At 43.4% G+C, this 21,946-nt stretch overlaps 1 protein-coding gene across 2 annotated transcripts; it reads right to left on the bottom strand.

Moving 5' to 3' along the window:
* Positions 1 to 2,888: 2,888 nt before the first annotated feature.
* LOC136476167 (phosphoglucan, water dikinase, chloroplastic-like) lies at positions 2,889 to 21,195 on the bottom strand. 2 transcript variants are annotated; one of them, XM_066473896.1, is made up of 19 exons: positions 20,781 to 21,195; positions 19,486 to 20,137; positions 18,937 to 19,023; positions 18,662 to 18,793; positions 16,814 to 16,939; positions 16,560 to 16,738; positions 15,311 to 15,395; positions 14,705 to 14,872; positions 14,566 to 14,618; positions 14,243 to 14,448; positions 14,018 to 14,136; positions 9,890 to 9,960; positions 9,649 to 9,766; positions 8,742 to 8,828; positions 8,568 to 8,654; positions 8,388 to 8,464; positions 5,337 to 5,490; positions 5,058 to 5,190; positions 2,889 to 4,210 (listed from the first exon to the last, which is right to left on the bottom strand). In XM_066473896.1, the coding sequence occupies exons 1-19, from the start codon at positions 20,996 to 20,998 to the stop codon at positions 3,309 to 3,311; spliced, it is 3,654 nt and encodes a 1,217-aa protein (XP_066329993.1). In that variant the 5' UTR covers positions 20,999 to 21,195; the 3' UTR covers positions 2,889 to 3,308. The 2 variants fall into 2 exon arrangements, with proteins under 2 accessions (XP_066329993.1, XP_066329992.1); XM_066473895.1 differs by having other exon boundaries at positions 2,894 to 4,210; positions 5,058 to 5,205; positions 20,781 to 21,191.
* Between the last annotated feature and the right edge of the window lie 751 nt (positions 21,196 to 21,946).

Genomic DNA, 21,946 nt, shown 5'->3' with positions numbered 1-21,946 from the left:
CAGGTGGAGCGGCAGTGCCGCGAAGGTTACTAACAGCAAGTTTGAGATTTGTTTTAAACAGGCCTATTCATCCCTCCTCAAGGATTAGCAAGGATCCTTACAGGGGTGAATAGGCCTATTTAAAATTTAACTCAATGTAGCGGTTAGTAAAAGGCGCAGCACTGCTGCACTTGCGCTCGGAACTGCCGTGGTGCTGCAGTTCTAGGTACAACTACAGTACTACCGCATATCAAAGCACCTTGAGAACACAATTCAAAATGTGATGAATGAAAACTAGATCGAGTAAATTACTAATGTTCCTAAGGTTGTATAAACCCTATTTCACCACTTCTGCAAGGTTAGAAGCTCAAGGACAAGTAGATTAGGAACAAGCCCTAGAATCACAACCAATACAAAGTAGAGCACGATACAAAGAGCAAGAACAGAAAGACAAGGGATTTATCCCGTGGTTCAGCTTGGCACCAAGGCTTGCCTACTCCACATTGTTGAGGAAGCCACAAAGGCTTGGGTTTCATCGAACCCTATCATCTTCTCAAGTCAAGAGAACAAGTATCTTGGTTGAGAGTTCTTACTAGATGGTGGGAGAGTTACAAATTTCCCGGAGCACACACAAGTTGTTGTAGTGCTTCGATGGGCGATGCCTAGCCAGCTAGGAGCTCTTGTTCCAAGAGTAACAAAAGCAACACGCCGGCTTGAATGCGAACCAAGTGCTCTAGGGGTTGGAGCTCATTTTGGCAAGCTCTCTTGTTAATTTTGGAGGCCAATCTCTCAAGGAATCACTAGGAATCAATGCGGAGAGGTTGGGAGCCTTCAATGCCTAGAGAGGAGCTTGTTCGCTAGTTGTTGGGAGTGAATGAATGAGCTAGCCGTTGGGAGGAGGAAGAAGAGGTATAAATACCCCCTTCCACCCAACTAACCGTTAAGTCACAACAGTGCCGCATATTGTGCGATAGTGTCGCGGTGCGGCAGTGCTGTGTAATATGCGGCACTTTTGCACAAGCCAGATAGCAGACGGTAGGAGTTAGGCTTTGGGTGGCTTTGCTTTTTGTGTGAGGATTTTTGTATGGTGGTTTTGAGTTGAGCACTTGGTTACACATTAAAACTTGTGTATTTGCATCCCCCTTGATAGAAGGGTGGTTCATATACTCAACTTCAAAATATAAAACAAAATTTAACCTTCATTGAGTCCAACACCATAATCTTTTGTAATTGGGGGCTCCACTACTTTATTTAGCATCGTCCTTACTTTTTCACCAACTTGTCAACTCGAAAAATATCATTTTCCTCTAATTATGTGGTCATTATCACCAAAACCCACGTTAGGGCTTGATTGCACTTACACTAGTTCAATTGTCTGTGTAGCTGTTGCTAGTTGTTGTAGGTCTCTAGTTGTAGTTGTAGTTGTAGTTGTAGTTGAGTAGAGTAGCTAGTTAGTTGCTTTACTTGCTTAGCTCAACTAGGAGTAGCTTGTTTAGTTGCTAGCCTCTTTGCTTGTCTACTAGTGGTAACTTGCTACTAGACTTGTGTAGGAGGCTTGCATTAGGTGAATTAGGCTAGGCAAAGTAATAGCTATTAGGCAGTGTTCGCCTAAACGGATTAAATGGCCAGTAAACGGTAAACGGTGGTAAACTATTTTGTTTAGGGGGTAATCGAAAATTAAACGGTTGACCGTTTAAACGGTCAAAAAACGGGGAAAACAGCATTAAACGGGCTAAACAGTTGTTTAAACGGCCGTTTAGGCGAACACGAGGTAAATCTAGTTCAGTTTTGTATGGATAAATTTGTATACTTAAGTTTATTATATTTATAAATGTGTACACTTGATATGTTGCATGCATAAATATCTATATTTGGTTCTTTTCACATGCATAAATATATATACATACCAAAATAATTGATTTTTACTCGGATAAATATGTATATATGCTAGAATACTTGATTTTTTACATGCACATATATAATTATATGTATTTTTTTAAAGTACAAAACCGTTTAGACCGTTTAACTTCGTTTAAACACCGTGTAATTGCTATTAGGGTTGTGTTTTTATCTAACCACTTTGCTCTAGTGTTATGTATTCGTAGAGAAATTTGTAATAGGCTATTCATCCCTCGCTGGCCACTTAGATCCTTACAACGTGAAAACTGAGAGGCAAATAGTATTATATTTCAGACAAATGGGTTATTACCCGATCCAATGCTTCAGATCAAACTAAGTGAGAGTCAGTTAGGTACCACCTTTCCATTCCTGCGACCCATGCTGCTCTACCAAGCCAGATCTGCAGAGGCGCCCCCAAATATCCATTCTTGTTGGGGCAACAGGTGGCTACCCAAATTTTTTCCTCTGTTGTTTCCACCCCCGTGTGGACTCGTGTTCGGCCTCGTCCGACGCCAACGCTCGCAGGGAACCCACCGCCGACCTTCGTCCTAGCCTCCACGCCACCGCACGCACGGAGCCTGCCGCTGACCTTCTTCCCTGCCTCCACACGCCGCTGCCGCCTCCACGCCACATCCAGTCGTGTCCAAGCCAGATCTGCAAAGGCGCCTCTCACCGGTGACCCCTCCCACGAATGGGTGGCACTCCTCCGACAACCCCCTGATGGCGGCGGCCCACTCCAGATGGCCAAGTTTGCAATGGTAACAGGTGGGGGTGCAAATGGTACATGTATTTTCTGACCGTATCTGAGTTTGAATCCGTTTAGAGGAGTTTAGACGTGTCCGTATCCAAGTCTGAATATTCAACATCCGATGCCATATCGAATACTTAAATCGTATATTTATGATATCCATTCGTATCATATCCGACATAGCTGATACTATTCGTATTTGAATACAAATCCGAATAGAAATATGAAAACAAATATAATATGAATAATATCCACCCACGATCCAATTGAAGGAAGAAGAGGATGACATATGGATCTCACATGTCATTGACTGCTAAAATAAATCTAAGAGCCATAGTTTAGATAATATATTGCTAGAGTTGGAAGCAAAAAATAGGTAGTATCAAAAATAGATGACTACCCAAACATACAAGTAGGGGTCTGTTTTGAGCAGTATTGCTGGAGATGCTACCTCCTGTAGATTTTCATTATGTATATCCGAAAGGTCATTAGAAGTCGTAACAGAATCGATACAAGTGAATGGCTGAACCTGTGCCAAATTATTATTTTACCTGAGGTAACATATTAAAAAGACTCGATCACTGCTATGCGTGCTACAGAGTCCTTAAATTTCTTCAGCCAGTATCCATTTTTATTCAGCTAACCAGGTAACCACACTCATCTTAGCAGAACTTTTTGTTTATTATGGTTGTGGCCTGCTCTGAACTATAAATATATCTTGGCCAACCAGGCAACCTTCGACATCTTGGGCACTTCCGAACTTCTGTTCCAGATACTGTCCAATGGCGGCAAGGCGCTGACCAAACTGCCCCCTAAAGGTTGCATCAACAGATAACGGCTTCTTGCTGTAGTCTACGGTCCTACGAATCACTTCACCATCAGTAGGGCCAGAGTTGAGCACCACCATCTCCTCACTGAAATTCGCAAAAGCTAGAGTTGTGACTTTGCCATCAAACTTGTGACATGAGAGTCTCCATGGAGTGCCACGGGTTCCAGAAGCGAGGGTTTCTCCAAGACCAGGGGCAACCTCAGCCTCTACTAACTTGGGATCATGGTCAACAGGGCTAACTGTATGAAGCACAAAGGAGAGGTCTGGCTGAAGCATTTCTTGCACAAGAACCGCCATCTTTGCGTCTCTCTGAGGTACACCAGCCGCTCGACGGCTAAGGATTGCTCTCCTTGTGTATAATGATGCCCAAACCTGTCCAACCGCAGCTCCAAAGGAACTAGGGTCAGAGAGACTGACATTAGGAATTGATTCATAGAGCCCAGCAGCAGACATTCCAGCCAAATCCTCCACATTAGCAGTAGATCTGACAATTAGTCGAACATTCTGATCAAATATTTTTTTCAAAGATTCAATGATTTCTTCCAATGGAGAAAGAAGTGAAACAGTGGCTTGAAGCTCCGAGGATAGGCTATCAAGTTCACCATTTTCAATTTGAGCTGTTTCGATCCTCTCTAGAAGGTTAGTGTAGGATTTGAGTGATCCACTTTTCTTGAAGGCGTCCTCCATGGATCCAAATGGAATGACAGCACCTGCAGGAACTCTGAATGCTGCTGGAGTTCCTTGGTCATTGTAAACTGCCCAATAATCAATGAAAAATGTAAAGATAATATGAAGTGGAACATAAGACTTTCAAGAAAGCAGTTCGGCCGTACTACTATAAGCTTGCAGTTCTGTTGTACTCCTATGAGTTTTTTGTTAATGTACATAATGTACAAGGTCTATGGATCCATAAACACTATCATGCAGCAGAAACGACCTTTTTTCTCGAACTACGCAGGAGAGCTGCGCATCATTTCATTAAAGGTAGAAAAAAAGTAGTACACGAGTCTAGAAGGACCCAAACCCGAGTACGGGAACAAACACACATACACCACACCCCAGGAACTAGGCTAGATTCGCACCACAATCTACAAGAAACACGACCAGCAGAAACGACCTTAACAGCATCATTTTTGCCATTCTAGCAGATAAAAAGCTATCACAACATTCTTTGTTATTGTTACATGAAAACTAGGCTTATTCTTGATCACCTTGGTTAAGCACTATGTTTAATCATTTGTTATTTATTAAAGGAGGAATGTACAGCATTATCAGCTAGACTTACTTGCTTTGAATGATACCATGGGTGTATATATTCTACAATATGGATTGGTGGAATGATACCCTGTTTAATACTTTTCTCTGTTAATAAGCAGCAACATACTAATAACGTCCAGGCAAATTGACTGGTTGTATAAATGATACTTGTCAAATTCAAGAACATTCCTAAACATGACATTTTGCTCTGCGAATGAGCATGATAACTACCTTGATTCCTTATCATCAGAGATATCTTGCGAACCTTGTAAGGTATCGATTCACAACAAAGTCGGTAACACAAATCAACATGAATTTGATGGATATCTCAACTGAAATTGGTACCTTTATTTGACACTGAGGAAAGAACCGAAAGAGTTCCACATGCAGCAGCTTTTGCACCAGATGATTCAATTGATGCCTCTGAAAGCTCGAGCACACCAGACATACCATTCGCTCCTGAAGTATAGCTCTTTTGCTGAAGTGAAGGCCCCTTAGGGTTAGGGAAAAGAAAAAAAAAGTAAGTAGGAGCAAGTGTAAAAACATGCACTGTAACATGTAGTCAGCAAGATGTGATGGATTGGCATGCTTTGATTAGATGATTTGAAGCAAAAGAAACTTAACCTCAGACAATTTTAACTTCTTGTCTGTAGTCGGCGGTAGTGAGAATTGCTGTGCAAATAGATTTCCTCCACTGGATGGCTCTGAAGACATGGCAGCACAATCATCTTTGTTTGAAACAACTGAAAGATCAACATTATTGGATGATGCACCCAACCTGTAAAAAGGAACACCAAAACTCACCAAACATATTCACGTAGAGGGTGCATAGCAGTAGCATACTACTTCAATACCACTAAGTGGTGCTTAATTAGCAGTCAGGTTTACTACTTCAGTATGCAACTGAAAATTCTACTTTCACACATTCCTTCATTAGAAAAAAGAACTTTTAGATTTGTAACTTCAAAATAGGACAGACTCATCCACCTATTCTTGTCTGCATGTAATAAGTTGTGGACACATTCATGGGCCGCCAATATAGGCGACGCCCTAGGCGTCCACCGAGCCCAAGCCATGGCTAGGATTGACCAGAGACTGGGTCGGTTAGGAACGGGATTGCAGGGAGGATATTTAGGAGAATTATTACCGAGTTTGTTAAGAAGTGCACCTGAGTTATAAAGGGCACTCAAACATTATCATCGAAGAAGGAAAAGCCTCCCTGTGTCGGGGTGGGGTTTCCATCGACGGTGGCGTCAGCCTCGCTATCCCCTTCACTCTTCCTCCCAATCCCTACTACTCTTGCACTCCACGCCGCCCACGCCATATCAAGTTGGTATCAGAGACCACTCACAAGGCATCGACCACCATGTCCGGCGTTCCTGATCCTGCTGAGATGGCGGCCAAGCTGGATCGCATTTTGGGGCAGCTCACCACCCTCAACAACCGGATGGACTCCCCGACAAGTGGGTCGCCCGGACCAAGAAGTTCCAGTTGGGCAAGGACTCCGGCGACTTCACCGAAGCCTCCACCACGGATGGTCACCGCAATCGTGGCCACGGTGGGGGCAGGAGGGGGGGCGATGGTGGTTGCAGCGGCGACTTCCGCCGCAATCGCTACGACGAGCACTATGGCCGTCCTTGACCCCCCCCCCCCCCCCCCCCCCCCAGGATCACCTTTCTGTCCTTCGACGGCGAGTTTGATCCGCTCACATGGCTAAACAAGTGCGACAACTACTTTCGTGGCCACCACACGCTGGAGGAAGAAAAGTGGATGGCGTCACTTCACCTGGACAGAGCCACGGCGAACTGGTACTACCAGATGGAGTAGGACTTCGGGATCGTTTCCTGACCTCGCTTCGTCGAATTCATCAACCTCCGCTTTGACCCTCCGATCTGCTCGAACAACCTCCGCAAACTCAAGGCCCTCCAACGTGCAGGCTCCGTGGAGGACTACCAGCGGCGCTTCCTCGCCCTCCTGTCCCACTGTGATGGCCTCACTCCGTAGCACAAGGTGGACCTCTTCACCACCGGGCTGGACCAGCTGCTAGCTTCCGACGTCAAGCTCCAGTGGCCTTCGAACCTGCAAACAGCGATGAGTTTGGCACGTGCTTATGAACGTCACCAACAGGAAGTGTTCGGCGTCTCATCTTCCAGCACGCCCAAACCCGCGGTGCGACCATGGGCACCGCCCACGACTAACACGATGACATCAGGGGCCACGACGGCCCTACGGCAAGCCCGACGGGCCCTGTGCACGCTTCTGCTACCGAAACCCAGAGGAGATGGCCGAGAAGCGTCAAAGTGGGCAATGCTATTTCTGCCCACGAGAAGTATACGTTGGAGCACAGGTACTCAGCCAAAGGTGTCTTCCTTTTGGAGTTGGCGGAAGGCAAAGAGGATGACCTAGGCGACACACTTCCTGATCTTGGCACCTCCCTACACGCCTTGATAGGGATCGGCACCGCTGACACCATGATGTTGCAAGTGCTTGTCGGCGGTGAGCGGCTACCTTTGTACCAACTATATGGTACACAAGAGTATGGCTGAGTACAGCCCCATCTACTCCTAGTACTACTAGTACATTGGCTTAGATCAGCCCACTACCAAGACATGGCTGATGTAGCCTTCTACCAACTACATGTACTAGAGATGGCCTATTGCCTTACACTCTACAGCAACCAGGAGCTGACCGAGTGCCTGCCCCTGATGCAGAATAAGAGAGGGAGATCAGCAGCAGATTATGTCTTACACCCCTTGGTTGAGTGGCTTTTATATATAGTCAGGTATGACTTAAGTTACAAGAAAGCTATATACAATTAGACCCCTAGATATATGCATATCTAACACAAAGAACTAGTCCCTGATACGGTTCCCTGCTGGCCTGCTGGCCTGAGTCAACATGGCGTGAGGGAGGAGCCACAGCAAGCGCTTGCCATCAGTAGGCTAACAGAAAAGGGCAGGATCAAACTGATACCATGTAGAAATGAGAGGGGGAGAAGAGATGAGGGGCAATGCTGCACAAAGCCAAAAGGCCCGGGTGCTTGTGTATATATTTCATTATTGATCAAATAGAATCACGCAGGATTACAATTGGTGCCATATCGAAGGTACCCATAAGAGGATGCATTAAGGCTACCAATATAACAAAGAAATAATTCTTATGCAATAAATGAAACAAATCAATTAAATCTCTATCGATATACAATTGAATCTCCACAGAATAATCAACTAACAGTTTAAAACTCAAATCTGAATTGAGTGTGGATTTGGTGCCCAGGGGGGGCTGGCGCCCTCGTTAGCTAAAATACCATGTTGCAATGTTTCAAAAATCATCACAAAAATCACGTATGTAGCACACATAAAGATAAGTATAGCTAAAATACATGATTTTTGTGATGATTTTTGAAACATTGCAACATGGTATTTTAGAACGAGAGCGCCAGCACCCCTGGCGCCATATGATTTTCCATCTGAATTATACAATTTTGAGATCAGACAACACATTGTGAATTGTTTTAACTTCCTTTATGATAGTTAATTATCATATAAGATTCATAAGACACCAGTAATTATTAAATATGTTCCTTTAAGAAATAAGAAAATCTTTTTTCCATTGCTTGGGAGCAACACAGTCCATATCAGAATGGAATGAAATGTTAGTAAAATAGAACCTAACCTGACATATTTTCCCTCAAGTAACCTCGTGTTCGTAATCGTGTCATCGTCTTCACAAGTTACAAATACAACTTTCTCCTGGAAACATATGTAAGTAGCATTCTTTTTTTTCGAAAAAGTGCTGTGGAATTCATTAAAAAGGGAAACCATAATTAAATAAAATGAGGCTTTTGGTACTAACTTGACGAGCTCTAACACCAAGATGTGATAGGTGAGGTAATTCTTGTAGAAGAATAACGCCCACTATGTTATCCCCAGCAGCTTTGACCTGTCAAATGAGGAGCCAAACCTTTGCAATATCAGGAAGTTGTCAAGACAACAACAACAAACCAAGGATTTAATTGTTTATAGATACCTCTTCATCTCCATCAGCCTTGTTTACAACTAGCACGACGGGTTGTTTGATGGATGATGGCAATGATCCAGGAGCTATTCTTTCAACCTGAAAAAATGAACTATGACCAAAGAAACGATGCTATAAACACATGATTTTTCAACTTAAATATGGCAAGCAAGGATGGGTTGGGATGGTTTTAAAGACTAAAGGGGTGAACGAGCCTGCAACTTGACTGGTTAGAAGAGCTCACAAGTAGAGCCATAGGTCCTACATTCGACTCCCCATGTGAGCGAATTTCAGGTTGGGCTAATAAAGGCCCCTCGTTGGCTCACACTCTATACCCTAAAATAGCTGCCACCAAAAGGATGTAATTGTCGATTGTGAAACCAACCTTTGCGGCCATTCTAGATGGGTAAGAGTCTAGAGTCAGTTTTAATTAAAATGCCCAGGAGATGTCTCCTCCCACCAGTCTAATTTTTTAAAGACTCAAGGGTAGGACATATTTTTTAATGAACCAAGGTCAAACCCAACTCATGAATCATAACTGAAATAATGCTAAGGTCAAATATCCTGGTCTGACATAAACCGGTCTTATGGTCTATGCTTCAGTTTTCTACAAGAATTTACATGGATGATTTATTACGAATTATCATCAAATCTATCTTTTAGCTCTTTTTAATCATTCAATGAAGCTTAAGCCGTGCATAAACCCACCATGTGTGACTGACAATTGTTCAGTATATATGCTGATCATTTGAATGATAAAATGTTTGATCTTGTCATACTCGAATTACATCTCGATAAAAAAAGAAGAGCAAATTGTCATTTTTTTTTTGTGGTCATGGTGTGGGATTCACGAAATAAACTTACATCGATTACACTGAGAACACAACAACAGGGCAAAAGGAGCAAAAGTTGCCCACACCTGTATCAAGGCTCCATGGGCCACTCCAGGAACAAGAACATCCCACACAGACGATCCAAGAACTTCTCGAGTTGCTTTTAAAAGTACAGTGCAAAGTTTCGAGACCTGAAAAATAACACTAAAACAAATCTAAATAGTTAGATTCACATCAATCAGATTGATGTTAATCTTAATATCAGTATCATCCAAATGATGTGCAGGAGCACTCAGTACTCTTCTGTTGCTCCAAAGAAAACATTACCCAGCACGAATTTCAGCCTCAGCGTATGTTCTCACACTGTTCTCTGGTATTCCAAGGGCTTTCCCAAGAACCTACATATGTAGACAATCAATCTGAAAATTTACCCACAATTCACAAGAAAGTTAAAGTGTGAGAATACATGGAAATGTTGGCTTATGTTCTATTGAACATAGCATGCACAAATGTTTGCTTAAAGTGCTGAAATCGGTCTCTAATTTTTTGTACTTTATTTTTTAGGAATTCCTCATATAAGGAAACAAATTTTATTTTGGATTAAGCATGAAATAATCTAGTACTCTATCCTTATTTTCATTTCCTTTTGGACACACTGCATGTATCTTCCTCATACAAATATGTCCTGCTCCCACCTTCTTGTAACTTGCAATCCAACCACATTTACAGATCTTTCCTAGCTTCCTAACCCATGAGCGAAGCAAAAAAAAAATGATGCAAATAAATAAGCAAAGATCATATAGAACAACCCTCGTTATATAATGTTTATGTCCGGTAATTTTGATCCTATTGGCTCAAATATTTATATTATGTACACTAAAGCATATTACTTTGCAATAAAGATGCAGTAGTAGTACACTAAGTTAACCTAAATCATCAGTGATGATTGGTAGCATTCCCATCAAGTGTTCTGCCAGAGAGGTATGGACAAATATCATGATGTTTTATCTCAGTCAAGCAATAAGCAATGGACATTTTCTGAGGAAGCAACTCAGTGAGCAATTTCAAATGTCTGATTTGGGCCTCTCTGTTATTTCCTCAGAATTGAGGTGTTGCATTCTGCTGAGGGATACTATCTCTCTCATTCCAAGATCATATTGCCCGTTCTGGCATTACTGATAATCAAACGACTACAGCACCTATTGATCTTCACTTGGACCTTCGCCCTACTGATGGAACATCACTTGGGGATCCCTCTAGATATCGTCATATTGTAGGAAGCCTTGTTTATCTCACTGTCACTGTTAGACAAATACGCATCTGGGCCTAGAGCCTGTCATGGTTTTGTATAGACTGATCATTAGACAAAATAGGCAATGATATCTGATGGTGGCCATACTTATATAAACCAAACCTAGATCATCCTTGCCTATATATGTGCCTGTACTCTACAGCCCTAATCAATCTGTTGTTTTCCTGTGCAATACCTTTGCTTTCATGGTATCACTAGTCTAGGTTAAACATTGTTCACCTAAACGATCGTTCAGCCCGTTTACACACCATTTAAATGCTAAATGTTGCTACGTCGTTTCCATTTAATTGACAGTTTATCCCGTTTAAATGTCTGTGTTTGCCTGTTTAAGTGGCCGTTTAGCCCGAATAATGGCTAAACGGTAAGTGACCGACTGTTTATGGTTTAGCGTTTAGCATTTAGGATAACACTGATGTTAAACCCTAATCCTTCCACTACCCTAGCGCGCCCACGCAGCTGCACCTCTTCATGGGCTGGCCTCTCGCCCGCTACAATTCCCATGCTTGATCCCCTCATGCTGCGTCCACCATATCCGGAAATCCCCTATTCTTCCCTCGGCTGCTGCAGTCTCCACCTCTCTCGCGATCGATGAGGAGGCCAACCTCACTGCAACCACAGCCACCGATGCAGAGCCCAACACTTCTGCGGCGCCGCCTCTCCTTCCGAGAACGATGAGGAGGCCAACCTCGCTGCAACCGCAGCTGCTGATGCGGAGGCCAAGGCCGCTACGGCAGCAGCCACCGTTGTGAACACTGCTACCGTCGCCGATGCAGACACCCCTAGGCATAGTGCTGCCGCCCGCCACCGCAAGCCCAAGGCCGCGCATAGGCGGCCCTTGCTCAAGAACGAGATCTCCAGTTGGTGCCCCTGCAGTTGTGTTGGTGCCCGTGCAGTTGTGTGACTGGAGGGTGGCCCTGATTGACCTGCCAGTCGCCCAACTGCAGAAGCACCAACTGCAGACGAACTGCATCCCTTGCTCGTGCCCAAGAAGCACCAACTCTAGAGGAACTGCTTCCCTTGCTCACGCCCAAGCTGCCGAGCGGGAAGCCTCCACTGCCACCCAGGCGTGCGACACGGCTGTCGCACGCGCCAGCAACACCCTTGACCGTGCGGCCCACAAAAGGGCCGTCACAGCAGCCATGCGCACCCTCGCCCATGCAGCCCACAAACGGGCCATCGCAACCGACAAGGACTTCAAGTCAACCACCCCTGAACAGCCCTCACCAGCACCTTCGCAATGCCCTGTTGGTCCATGAGGTCGTTGCCATCATCAATTTGCACGCTCAGGCAGTCAACGTGTAGAACATCCGCAACCTCATCCCTGCCATCCTCGACACTGACTCCGACAATTACACCTGTTGGAGCCATTAGATCCTTCTCATCCTCGAGAAGTACTCCTGCCACATCCCCGGCGAAGTTGTCCTCAAGGAAGTTGCCCGAGTACACCTTCCCATTCACAGCCTCAACAATGTCGTCCACTCCGTCTTGTTTCAGGCCAGTCTCCCTCCTCGTTATTGGGTTGAAAGCCTTAGTACCACCATGCTGCTCCGTAACATCCCCACCAAGACATTGCGCTCCTCTACGCCACATCAGGTCCCCCATCACAAAATGCAACATTTGGAGAGTAAAAGCAAACCCATGGTGTCAAAACAATATAAATTAAACAAGCTGGATTTCATATTACAAGAGACATCTAGTTTAGGGTTTAGTTTGCTTTTTATACTAGGCTATGTGTTGAAGCCAATTCACCGCCTACATACTCTCACTCGGCTTCGTGGAAGCCAAGTCGGACTTGTTGCTGTTTGTATTCCGCTGAGGAGACGACGTCATCTACTTGCTTCTCTATGTCGACGACATTGTCCTCACTGCATCATCAGCAGCTCTCCTTCGCCACACCACCCATACCTTGCAACAGGAGTTCTAGATGAAGGACCTGGGTGAGCTACATCACTTTCTTAGGATGCAAGTTCAGTGCAATGCCGACGGCTTGTTTCTCTCACAGAACCGGTACATTCTTGTCGGCCATGGAAGCGCCTCGGTCAGCGACGACCAGATATCCCCTATGCTGTTCAACAAGTCTGTCTCCATATGCATGATCCTCGGAAATCTCATCATGCAGCTCTCAAGCACATTTTGAGGTACATTCACCGCACTCTACATCTCAGGTCCAACTCGGGCTATGCGGTCTTCCTCGGGGACAACCCTGTGTCCTAGCCCTCCAAACAGCAGACCACTGTATCTCAGTCCAATGCGGAAGCCGAGTACCGCGTTGTGGCTAATGTTGTTCTGTGCGAGCTTCACTCACCGCCCTGCCATGCTACCCTGGTCTACAACAACATCAGTGTGGTCTAAATGTCCTCCAACCCGGTTCAGCATCAAAGCACCAAACACATTGACATTGATCTTCACTTTGTTTGGGAGCGAGTTCCCATTGGTGGTGCCCGTGTTCTCCATGTGCCAACGTCATCTCAATATGTTGAGATCTTCACCAAGTGGCAGATTTCTTCGCTAAAACACAAACCCGTGAGCAGCATCGGCTTCACTTGCTCAAACTCAATGCTTCAGATCCTCCACTTCCACCTTGAGTTTGAAGCGGGGTGTTAAAGTGTATGAAGGTCCATCTACTATAGGCCTATATGGTCCATGAGGCTCCTATATATATATAGTCATCTCCACTACTGGAGTGCTCATCTTCTCAAATCTCCAAGGTTAGTAACAGCCATCTCCACTACTACTGAAGTGTTAAAAAAAACTTCTCAGATCCCCAAGGTTAATGACATATTCGAGGGGAAAAAATAGGTGGAGCGCAGAATAGTACTCCCTCCGTTCCTTAATATAAGCCATATAGTTTTTAGCACCAATATTAACGCACGGCTTGGGGAAGGATATGAGACCGAGGAAAAAAAGGAAAATCAGGCCATCTTCTCTCTCCCAATCAGTTTGCTTCCTAAATCTAAGGGATTGGTTGGGGCATGTGCTATGTACGGTGGGAAGGTTTCCAAACTAATCGGCGTGGTAGCTGATACGTACCTATATTTTGGAATTTTCTTTAGAAATCTATAAGGCTTATATTAAGGAACGGAGGGAGTATATGATAAACTTATGATCACAGGACTCATCTACTCTTAATTCAGTAAACTCACCTTGACTTTTTCAGGGAATATAGAAAGAAGTGCTTCAGAGTATTCTTCTGTTAGTCTTCGTGATCTATCAAGAGTGGCTTTGAGTCTCAGTGCCCAAATATACTTTCCATCCTCACTGCCTATGTACATGACAACAGTAGTTGAAGGGTACTCCTCACCACATTGAGAACACAAGTAGTAGGGATGCACATTCATGCATGACATATATTAAAGGAGAAATTGTACCTTCAAATTCAGATAGACCTTTCTGCTTCCAAGAAAGAAGCTCATTCACTATTGCAGTACACTCATTTGGTTTCCAACCTGAAAAGCTAACTTGATTTATGCCAATGACAAGGGCATCAAGGGCATCATCCCATAGACTTGTATTTGTAGGAAGACCCTCTGCAAGTGAAGCTGATCCACCTAAAGCTTCAAGAGCATTGATGTATCTGTTATGGTACCATAGCAACGAAAATAAAACCAAATTTGCTTCCATGAGAAACAAAGTATGTCCGGAAGCATCATAATTGAAACAGAAACAAATTTAATTTCAACTATGGCATTACCTACTTAACAATACAAACGAATAATCCTCAAGCCCAATCTCACAAAGACGCCACTGCAAAACCTCAACAATCAATTTAATTGAAATACATGCATCCAATTTTAACCCATACTTTCTCAATTGTGTTTTGACAAGATAACCTTTTGTCGCATTGCAATAGCACTGTCTGGAGCATCATTTCTAAGGCCACTTTCCAGACCCTTCATTAGAATTGATCTTAGATAAGATAACGACACCAAGGTCTTCAGCAAAACTTGGACGCCACCATTTTCATCCAAATCTTTTGCATCTTCGAGTTGGTCTAAATTCTGAGAAAATCAATAGAATCACATATACACGTATGAAATGGCCATTACACTGGTGAGCAGCAGGTCCATCACTCAGTCAACTGGTTAAAGATAAGCAGTAACAGCTGTTTACTTATTAAAAAAACTCACGCTAGGAGGAACTTAGTCAGATATTAAGAAGAATAGGCTCCCAAATTCAAGTTTAAAGGGACTTGAATCTGGGTTGCAGGGCGTACACCAGGCCTAATAACATTATCCAACTAGACATAGCATCGAACCCGGCAAGGCATGAATACTAACAGAACTTAAGTACATCAGCAAAGATGAGGCTACTCTTTTCTATGGAGTTGCCAAAACATAGAAATAGCAAATACGTGATGGTAGCACAAATTAACAACTCCAAACTTATTGTACTTGTCTATATTAGGGAGTGAAGAGCAAATTCACAAAAAAACTAACCTTTTTGGTTTTCAGAAAGGATGAGAGAGCTTCTGAGCCAGACTCATTCAAAGATTGCTCGATAGATTGCACTTGCTCCAGTAGGCTGCAAAGCCCACATTACAGTATCACATAATTGTTTCAAAAAGCATTTGACCACAGAGTGCAAAGAAAAGATGATGCAGCATAAAAGCTTCTTTTATATTATTCGTCTGCATGGTTGAGAATAAAATATGTTTCACAAAATTATTTCTGTTCTAGTCTGAAGGTTTAAGGGCGAATTCAGTAATTTATATTGACATTAATTATTTGCCATTGGATATTTCTTTGTTTCATGACTTTCCATGGAATATGTCAGAGTTAATTCCATACCATAAGATTCTGAATTTCTTTACTCCATGTCATTGCCAGATATCATGGACTGAGAAAAGTATCAACATCAAATTGAAAACCATCTTCCCAACATTGCTGAAGCACTCCTGCTCACTAGGGAGGAAATTCACCTTTGGGGTCTGGCCGGTGCCCGTGGTATTTCTTACTTCTTGGCCACAGCTCAAGGAGTTTCTTAGGTCTTTGAGTCAAGACCTGTGTGTTGGGTGTGCAGGTGTGTTGTATGGGATCTTACCTTTTTTTCTGCTTAATATAGTGATATGCAACTCTCCTATGTGTTCAAGAAAAAAAATGAAAACCATGATGGCATGGACTGACAATGGACTTATTTGATGGTAATCACAATTAGGAAGTTCTCTAGTGGCATACAGTGGATTTATTCTCTTAACTACTCTTAGTATTTAGTTATTCTAGACTAGATTCAACTTTCTTAGTTTTGCACACAAACCATTTCTAGTACAAGAATTTTAGGCTTTTAGGCAAGTTATTCTAAGAAAACACAGATCCACTCCAATGACCTTGATTCTTTTGGTGCAATATTTTTGCCTTCATCACCATCACCAATGCATGTCTGTATTGGTACTTCTGGTGACAAGTTGTTATGAATAGAAACTCAAAACTGATGTCACTATCTTTTCACGTGAGGGGCGCACGTACAGACGGCGGTGCAAGAGGGCTGCACGCGGCCAGAAGGCACGGCTGGGCCACAGGACCGTGGCTAGAGACCAAGGACAACCTGGCTAATTTAGGCAGGATATAGGATATCAGGATTAGCATGATTGAAAGAATAGTAGCTTTAATAGGAGCAGTTTATTATAGCAAACAGTGAAATGAAAATTTCTGAATGCAGAAAATGTGGGGAAATTAGGAATTAGACAACCTGCCAGCATTAAAGAAATCCTTTAATTCACTATAAAACGTCTTGAATTGTTCAACAAAAGCTTCATTGTACTCTCCAGGAGTCTTAGTAATCCTAGCAAGCATGGCTTCAGTAGCAATAAGATCCTCAGGGCCAGCATTCCGGTGAAGCTTGTTTTGTATAGTATGCTTGATTTCTTGCTGTTGATAATAGAAGATGACTGAGCAACAATTCCATAGAGGAAGTTATCCCAAATTGTGAAATGTGATAATCACCTTGAGATCATGTGGTATGTCATTACGATGAGCAATATCACGAATTCGTGTTAGAGGAACGGAGGCAGTAAATTCTGATTTAAATGAAGGTAAACAAGGATGAATCTTGCGTATCACAAGCAAATCCTGTATTAATATGAATCAAAATGTAAATGGTCAGAATTACAAAATAGAATAATATTTGTCTTCATTAAGGCGTAATGTTAGACAAATATGGGCTTGGGCTGGCCATGCAGCCCTAGCCCAGCCGCCATCCTATTTAGCTGTGTTGCCTTGGACTCCAAGCCCGGCACACCTGTATATTGAGTTGTATTCAGCAAGGATATCGGAGGACGGTTCTATCCATAAGCCGCCCCTATCCACGCCTATATATACATGTACCTTGTACTCGACATATCAATCTGTTAGCATATTTATTCCTGTTAGCATATTTATTACCAGTCGGCTGATGCCTTGGTCTCTCCCCGGGCTGTCGCCTGGGAACTACCCCTGGCTGCCGCCTCTGTACTCCCTCCCTCCCTCCCTCCCTCCCTCCCTCCCTATCCCCTGTAATCCTGGTTGCTATTCATCAATGGAACATTTGAGCCTGTTCAAGCTCTAATACAATCTACTATTCTACATATTTTCCCAACTTACAATATATATTCTAGTAAAGATTCGGCAAAACTACTCAAAATGCTTTCTTTGCTCCGTGGAAAAGAATCTGGAAGTCATGGGCTCCTCCTCACTGCAAGTTCATTTGGCTTGCAATGAACAACCGTTGTTGGACAGACGCTCGTCTTGCCAAGAGAGGACTTCCTTATCTAGCTGCTTGCCCACTTTGTGATCAAGCAGAAGAGTCAATTCAACCTTTGCCAGACAGGTATGGTACAGAATCTTCCAAGATTGGGATTGAATTCCATTGCGCCAGCCTCTATCAGCAGATTCTCAAGCTGGTGGTACCGGGCAATCAAAGAAGTGCGGAAGGAGATCAGAGAAGGCCTCAATTCAGTTATCATTAGCGTGTTCTGGGAAATCTGGAAACATCAGAATGATTGTGTTTTTAACAGCTCGAGTTTGAATATCATTGTGGTGTTGTAGCGAGGCACAAATGCATGTAGTTCTGCTGAAGCAAAAATGTGACAGGAGTTGCAGGCTAGGACGTTTGTTGGGGGATAGTTTTCCTGGTTTTGGTAGTTCTGGACTTCTGGTTACCTACTTTTTTTTCTCGAACTACGCAGGAGGAGAGGAATACAAGATGAGCTAGATTTAGAAAGAAACCCAGCTCACGGAACAAAACAACACCACACCCACCCACCCTAACCGAGAAGGAAAGGGTGGGGGTGGTTCTAAACAAGACCAGGACCTAACCATCACCTTCCGCACCCACCCTCCGCGTGTCTTGATCCTAGACGTGAGAGGGAATGCATCGCAACTCAATGTCCGCAGCGAACGAGAGATTTTCCGCCGAGGCATGAAGGGAACAAGACCAGCGCATGACGTGTAGACAGTAAGACAGAGAGATGATCGGCCGCCCACCATTGAAAATCCTCACTGGTCACTGCCACCTCCTCCGTCGGCAAGATCAAAAAGAAAAAGCTCCCCCAAAAAAATAGTGGCAAGGCACCAACCTATGATAATGGTGCGGTACTATCTCGGGGTAGTGACAATGGTCGCTGGCTCAGGTTATAGTGCGGCCCTGTACGGTGAAGCCAGGGTTTGGGGTTTTCATAGCTAGTTTCGCCGAGGTTTCTTCTTAGTGCAAAGTCATGGGGCGTTCATTTTTATAGAAATAAGTAGTGATACAAAATAAAATACTAGTAGGACAATGTTGATGTCACAACTACTATGAGCAATGAAGCAATCAACCTGAGCTGATGTGTTTTCCCCATAGTATATCCTTTCAATTTCACGAAAAATTTGCCTGGATATCTCAGCATGTTTATTGGGTCGATGGTGACCACCATCCTCAAAGCATGGTATTTGACCAGTATATATCCACTGCGATCAAGAGAAGATATTGAGAATGTTACCAAAACCATTTAACCAATATCATTGTCTCCAGACAACAAAGCTCAAGGGGAATATTTGGATATCTGTACCACCTATTGACTAACAGCACAGTAAGGTGCAAGAGGGGGGACCTTTAGATATATAGCAGAATATGTAAGAGCCTCCAAGTGACTCTGACCATGAACATATTCAGACAAGAGCTCACGGACAAGCTCCAACTGCAGAAACATAGCAAAGTGAATTCACATAGATAGTCCAGTAGATAAAATTAGTTTTCTTTCTCCAGAAGTGCAAAAAGTTTGAGCAATACCCTGGTTTTATATTACTTAGTAAAGAAAGTCCATTCAGCTTTAAATTAATCTCGATTGGAAGCTTTACAAATTCTACAAATGGAATCAGACTTACCTAGAAATTTCAGTATATATTAGATAATACCCAAAAATATGATAACACTAGCTTTAAGTCCCTTCAAAAAAAAAGATCTGGGCAATAAACACTATACTTCTAGATAATAGCTTCACAAGAGATCCCGGTTATCACAGTTAACAACTATTATGAATTGCATCTAACAACAACTACTACCAAAAGGTAAACAGCCAGGTGTTATGATCAAAAGAATAAACCCACATGGAATACTGTACCCATTTCACAAGAAAAAATAGGGAATTAATCCAACTAACCTTCCGCCACCAGTTTCTTGATGCTTTATCACCCTCCACCAATTTCAGCGATACTGCATCAAGCCCAGTCATGTCCCACTTCCTATCACTCTCATTATTGCGATGCTCATTTGACCGCATGAAAACTGTATCACTACCTTGCCATAGGCCACCAAGTGTGCTCGACTCAAGTTCTGGCGTTAGATCGCCATCCCCAGCATTACCAATATTTCCCATCTCTTCTAGAGCAATATTTCCAGATAGTTTAGCATCTTCATCTATCTCCTTCTCAGTATCTCCAGACAACTTAATCTCTGATGTTCCTAAAAGATCTAAAGGCTCTTTTGTCTTATTCCAGTGGCATGCCATATCAAATGAACCATTTTTTGGCAAATAAACTACACGGTTGTCACCATCCTCCCATATTTTGTCCTTGCCTTTATTCAAAAATATCACAAACTTGAACTCCAGAAGTGTTTCTCCAGGGAGATCAAGCTGGCAGACCCAACCATTTGGTGTCCAATCCATCTCAACCTGACTCTTCCATGAGCCGAGCTCTTTTGTCGAACCAATAATGCCAACATGCTCACCAAACATAACCTGGTGATCTAGACAAACACGAAAATGCACTATATCCTGCTTTGAAGGATCTATTTGTTTTTTCTCCTTTGTTCTGTAGAATAAAAATAGTGAGTGTAGCCAACAAACTCTACTGGAAATCAGACTTTCAGAACTCAGAGAGTTGCATGTGTGTAAGAGCAGAATTTGCAAGTAACTGCTTCATCTTTTCTGCTGTATAATGATTATAGGCCAGAGAAGAAAAATATATTGTAAAGAAACAACTGTGACGAGATCCATGGAGTAGTTCATAAAAGGTGATCTACTTGTCATACATCAATGCATATGGGCAGAAGACATCACATTAAGTAGTAAATGGAAAGCTAGGCATGGAATTTCATTTAGAGTCATTTGTATTAATTGAAAAAAATATAAAACTGATCAAAATGTACAATGAACTAGCATTGAATTGAATTACAATACTTTTATCAAATCAAATGAGTTCCGATAAGTATATTCTGGCAACGTTACAATTAATCCAATTATCTAACTACACATGTTTGAATACTTCTAATTTACTCAAAGTACTATTTTAGTAGTGTTTGGTTGGTGGGACTGAAAGGCTATGTCGTCGTCGTTGTTGTTGTACTATTTTAGTAGTGTTTGGTTGGTGAGATGGGGTGGGACTGGGATGGAGGTGGGGTGATCCCTCTTTTGTGCTGGTTGGTTGAGGCAAGACTGAGATAAGACCGTCCCACCTGGAAATATGCGTTGTTGATGCCGTGACTCGGGTCCCTCTTTTTTGGACGGACAGAGTCGTCCTCCCTGGGATGCGCGGGCGCACGGGGAAGATGAGCGAGGACGCAAGCGGGGCAGCGAGCGGTGGCGCAGGCGGGTGAGCTCCGGCGCCGGCCATGCCGCGCGGTTCACCTCTGCCGCCAGCCAGCGAGAGGTCGAACGGTCGCAGCGACGCCATCAGTCTTCCTCCTAATCCTCGCAGCGACGGTGTCGCCTCGCTTGTCCCAACGGGGGCCGACTTTGAGAGAGAGAGAGAGTAGGAGGCAGTGGCCTCGGGGCAGGGCGGGGCGGGGCGCGGCGCGAGAAGGGCGGTGATGGCAGCGGAACGTGTGGACGTGGTTTCGGTGGCCCTTTTTAGGGGTGAAAGTGTTGCGGATTCGGGATGAACCAGCCACAGACAACGTCAAACCTACTCAAGGAGTGTCCAGCGGCAAAAAATCTTTTCGGTGTCTTGTAGCAAATTTGTCTCAAACTAGTGTCCAGCAGGAAAGCAACTTCTTTCAACGTCTGCTGGCAAAGCAACTTCACTTTCAATGTCCGGCAACCAATTTTTTCTAAAAGTAAATGGATTCTTGAACTACTACATACCGGCACGGCCTGTTCGCTGATTGATTTTTGGGCTGGTTTAGGCTGGCTGGTGCTAGTTTATTATGAGAGAAAAATACTATTTGCTGGCTGATTTGGACTGACTGAAACCAACGAGCAAACAGGGCGATAATTTGTATGAAAATCCTGCCTTCCAAAGAGATCCTAAGCCTAAACACAGTTAAGCGAATCTGAGCTCAAGTGTCCTCCAAGATCAAAGAGATCGGCTTTGAGCTCAAGTGGCCTCCAAGATATCTGGATGAATCGATCAGGCCGGGCACAGCACAGACCGAGGAACCTTGGAAAACCCGATTCCACGTCAACTTTATATACAGACCATGGTGAGTCCATCAATGATACTCCCTCCGACACACAAAAAAAAAAGAATACAACTATCGCTTTTCAACAAGTTGAACAGTTTTAAGTTTGATCAAATCTATTTACACAACACTAGTATTTTATAATAAGTACCATTAAATTTAATCATAAAATATATTTTTATATAATAAACATATTTAGAGGCATAAATATTGATATTGTT

This window comes from Miscanthus floridulus, chromosome 8 (genome assembly GCF_019320115.1).
Source record: "Miscanthus floridulus cultivar M001 chromosome 8, ASM1932011v1, whole genome shotgun sequence".
NCBI classification, from domain to species: domain Eukaryota; kingdom Viridiplantae; phylum Streptophyta; class Magnoliopsida; order Poales; family Poaceae; genus Miscanthus; species Miscanthus floridulus.
The sequence above is the reverse complement of the archived record's forward strand: the minus strand, read 5'-3'. Positions and strand labels throughout refer to the sequence as shown.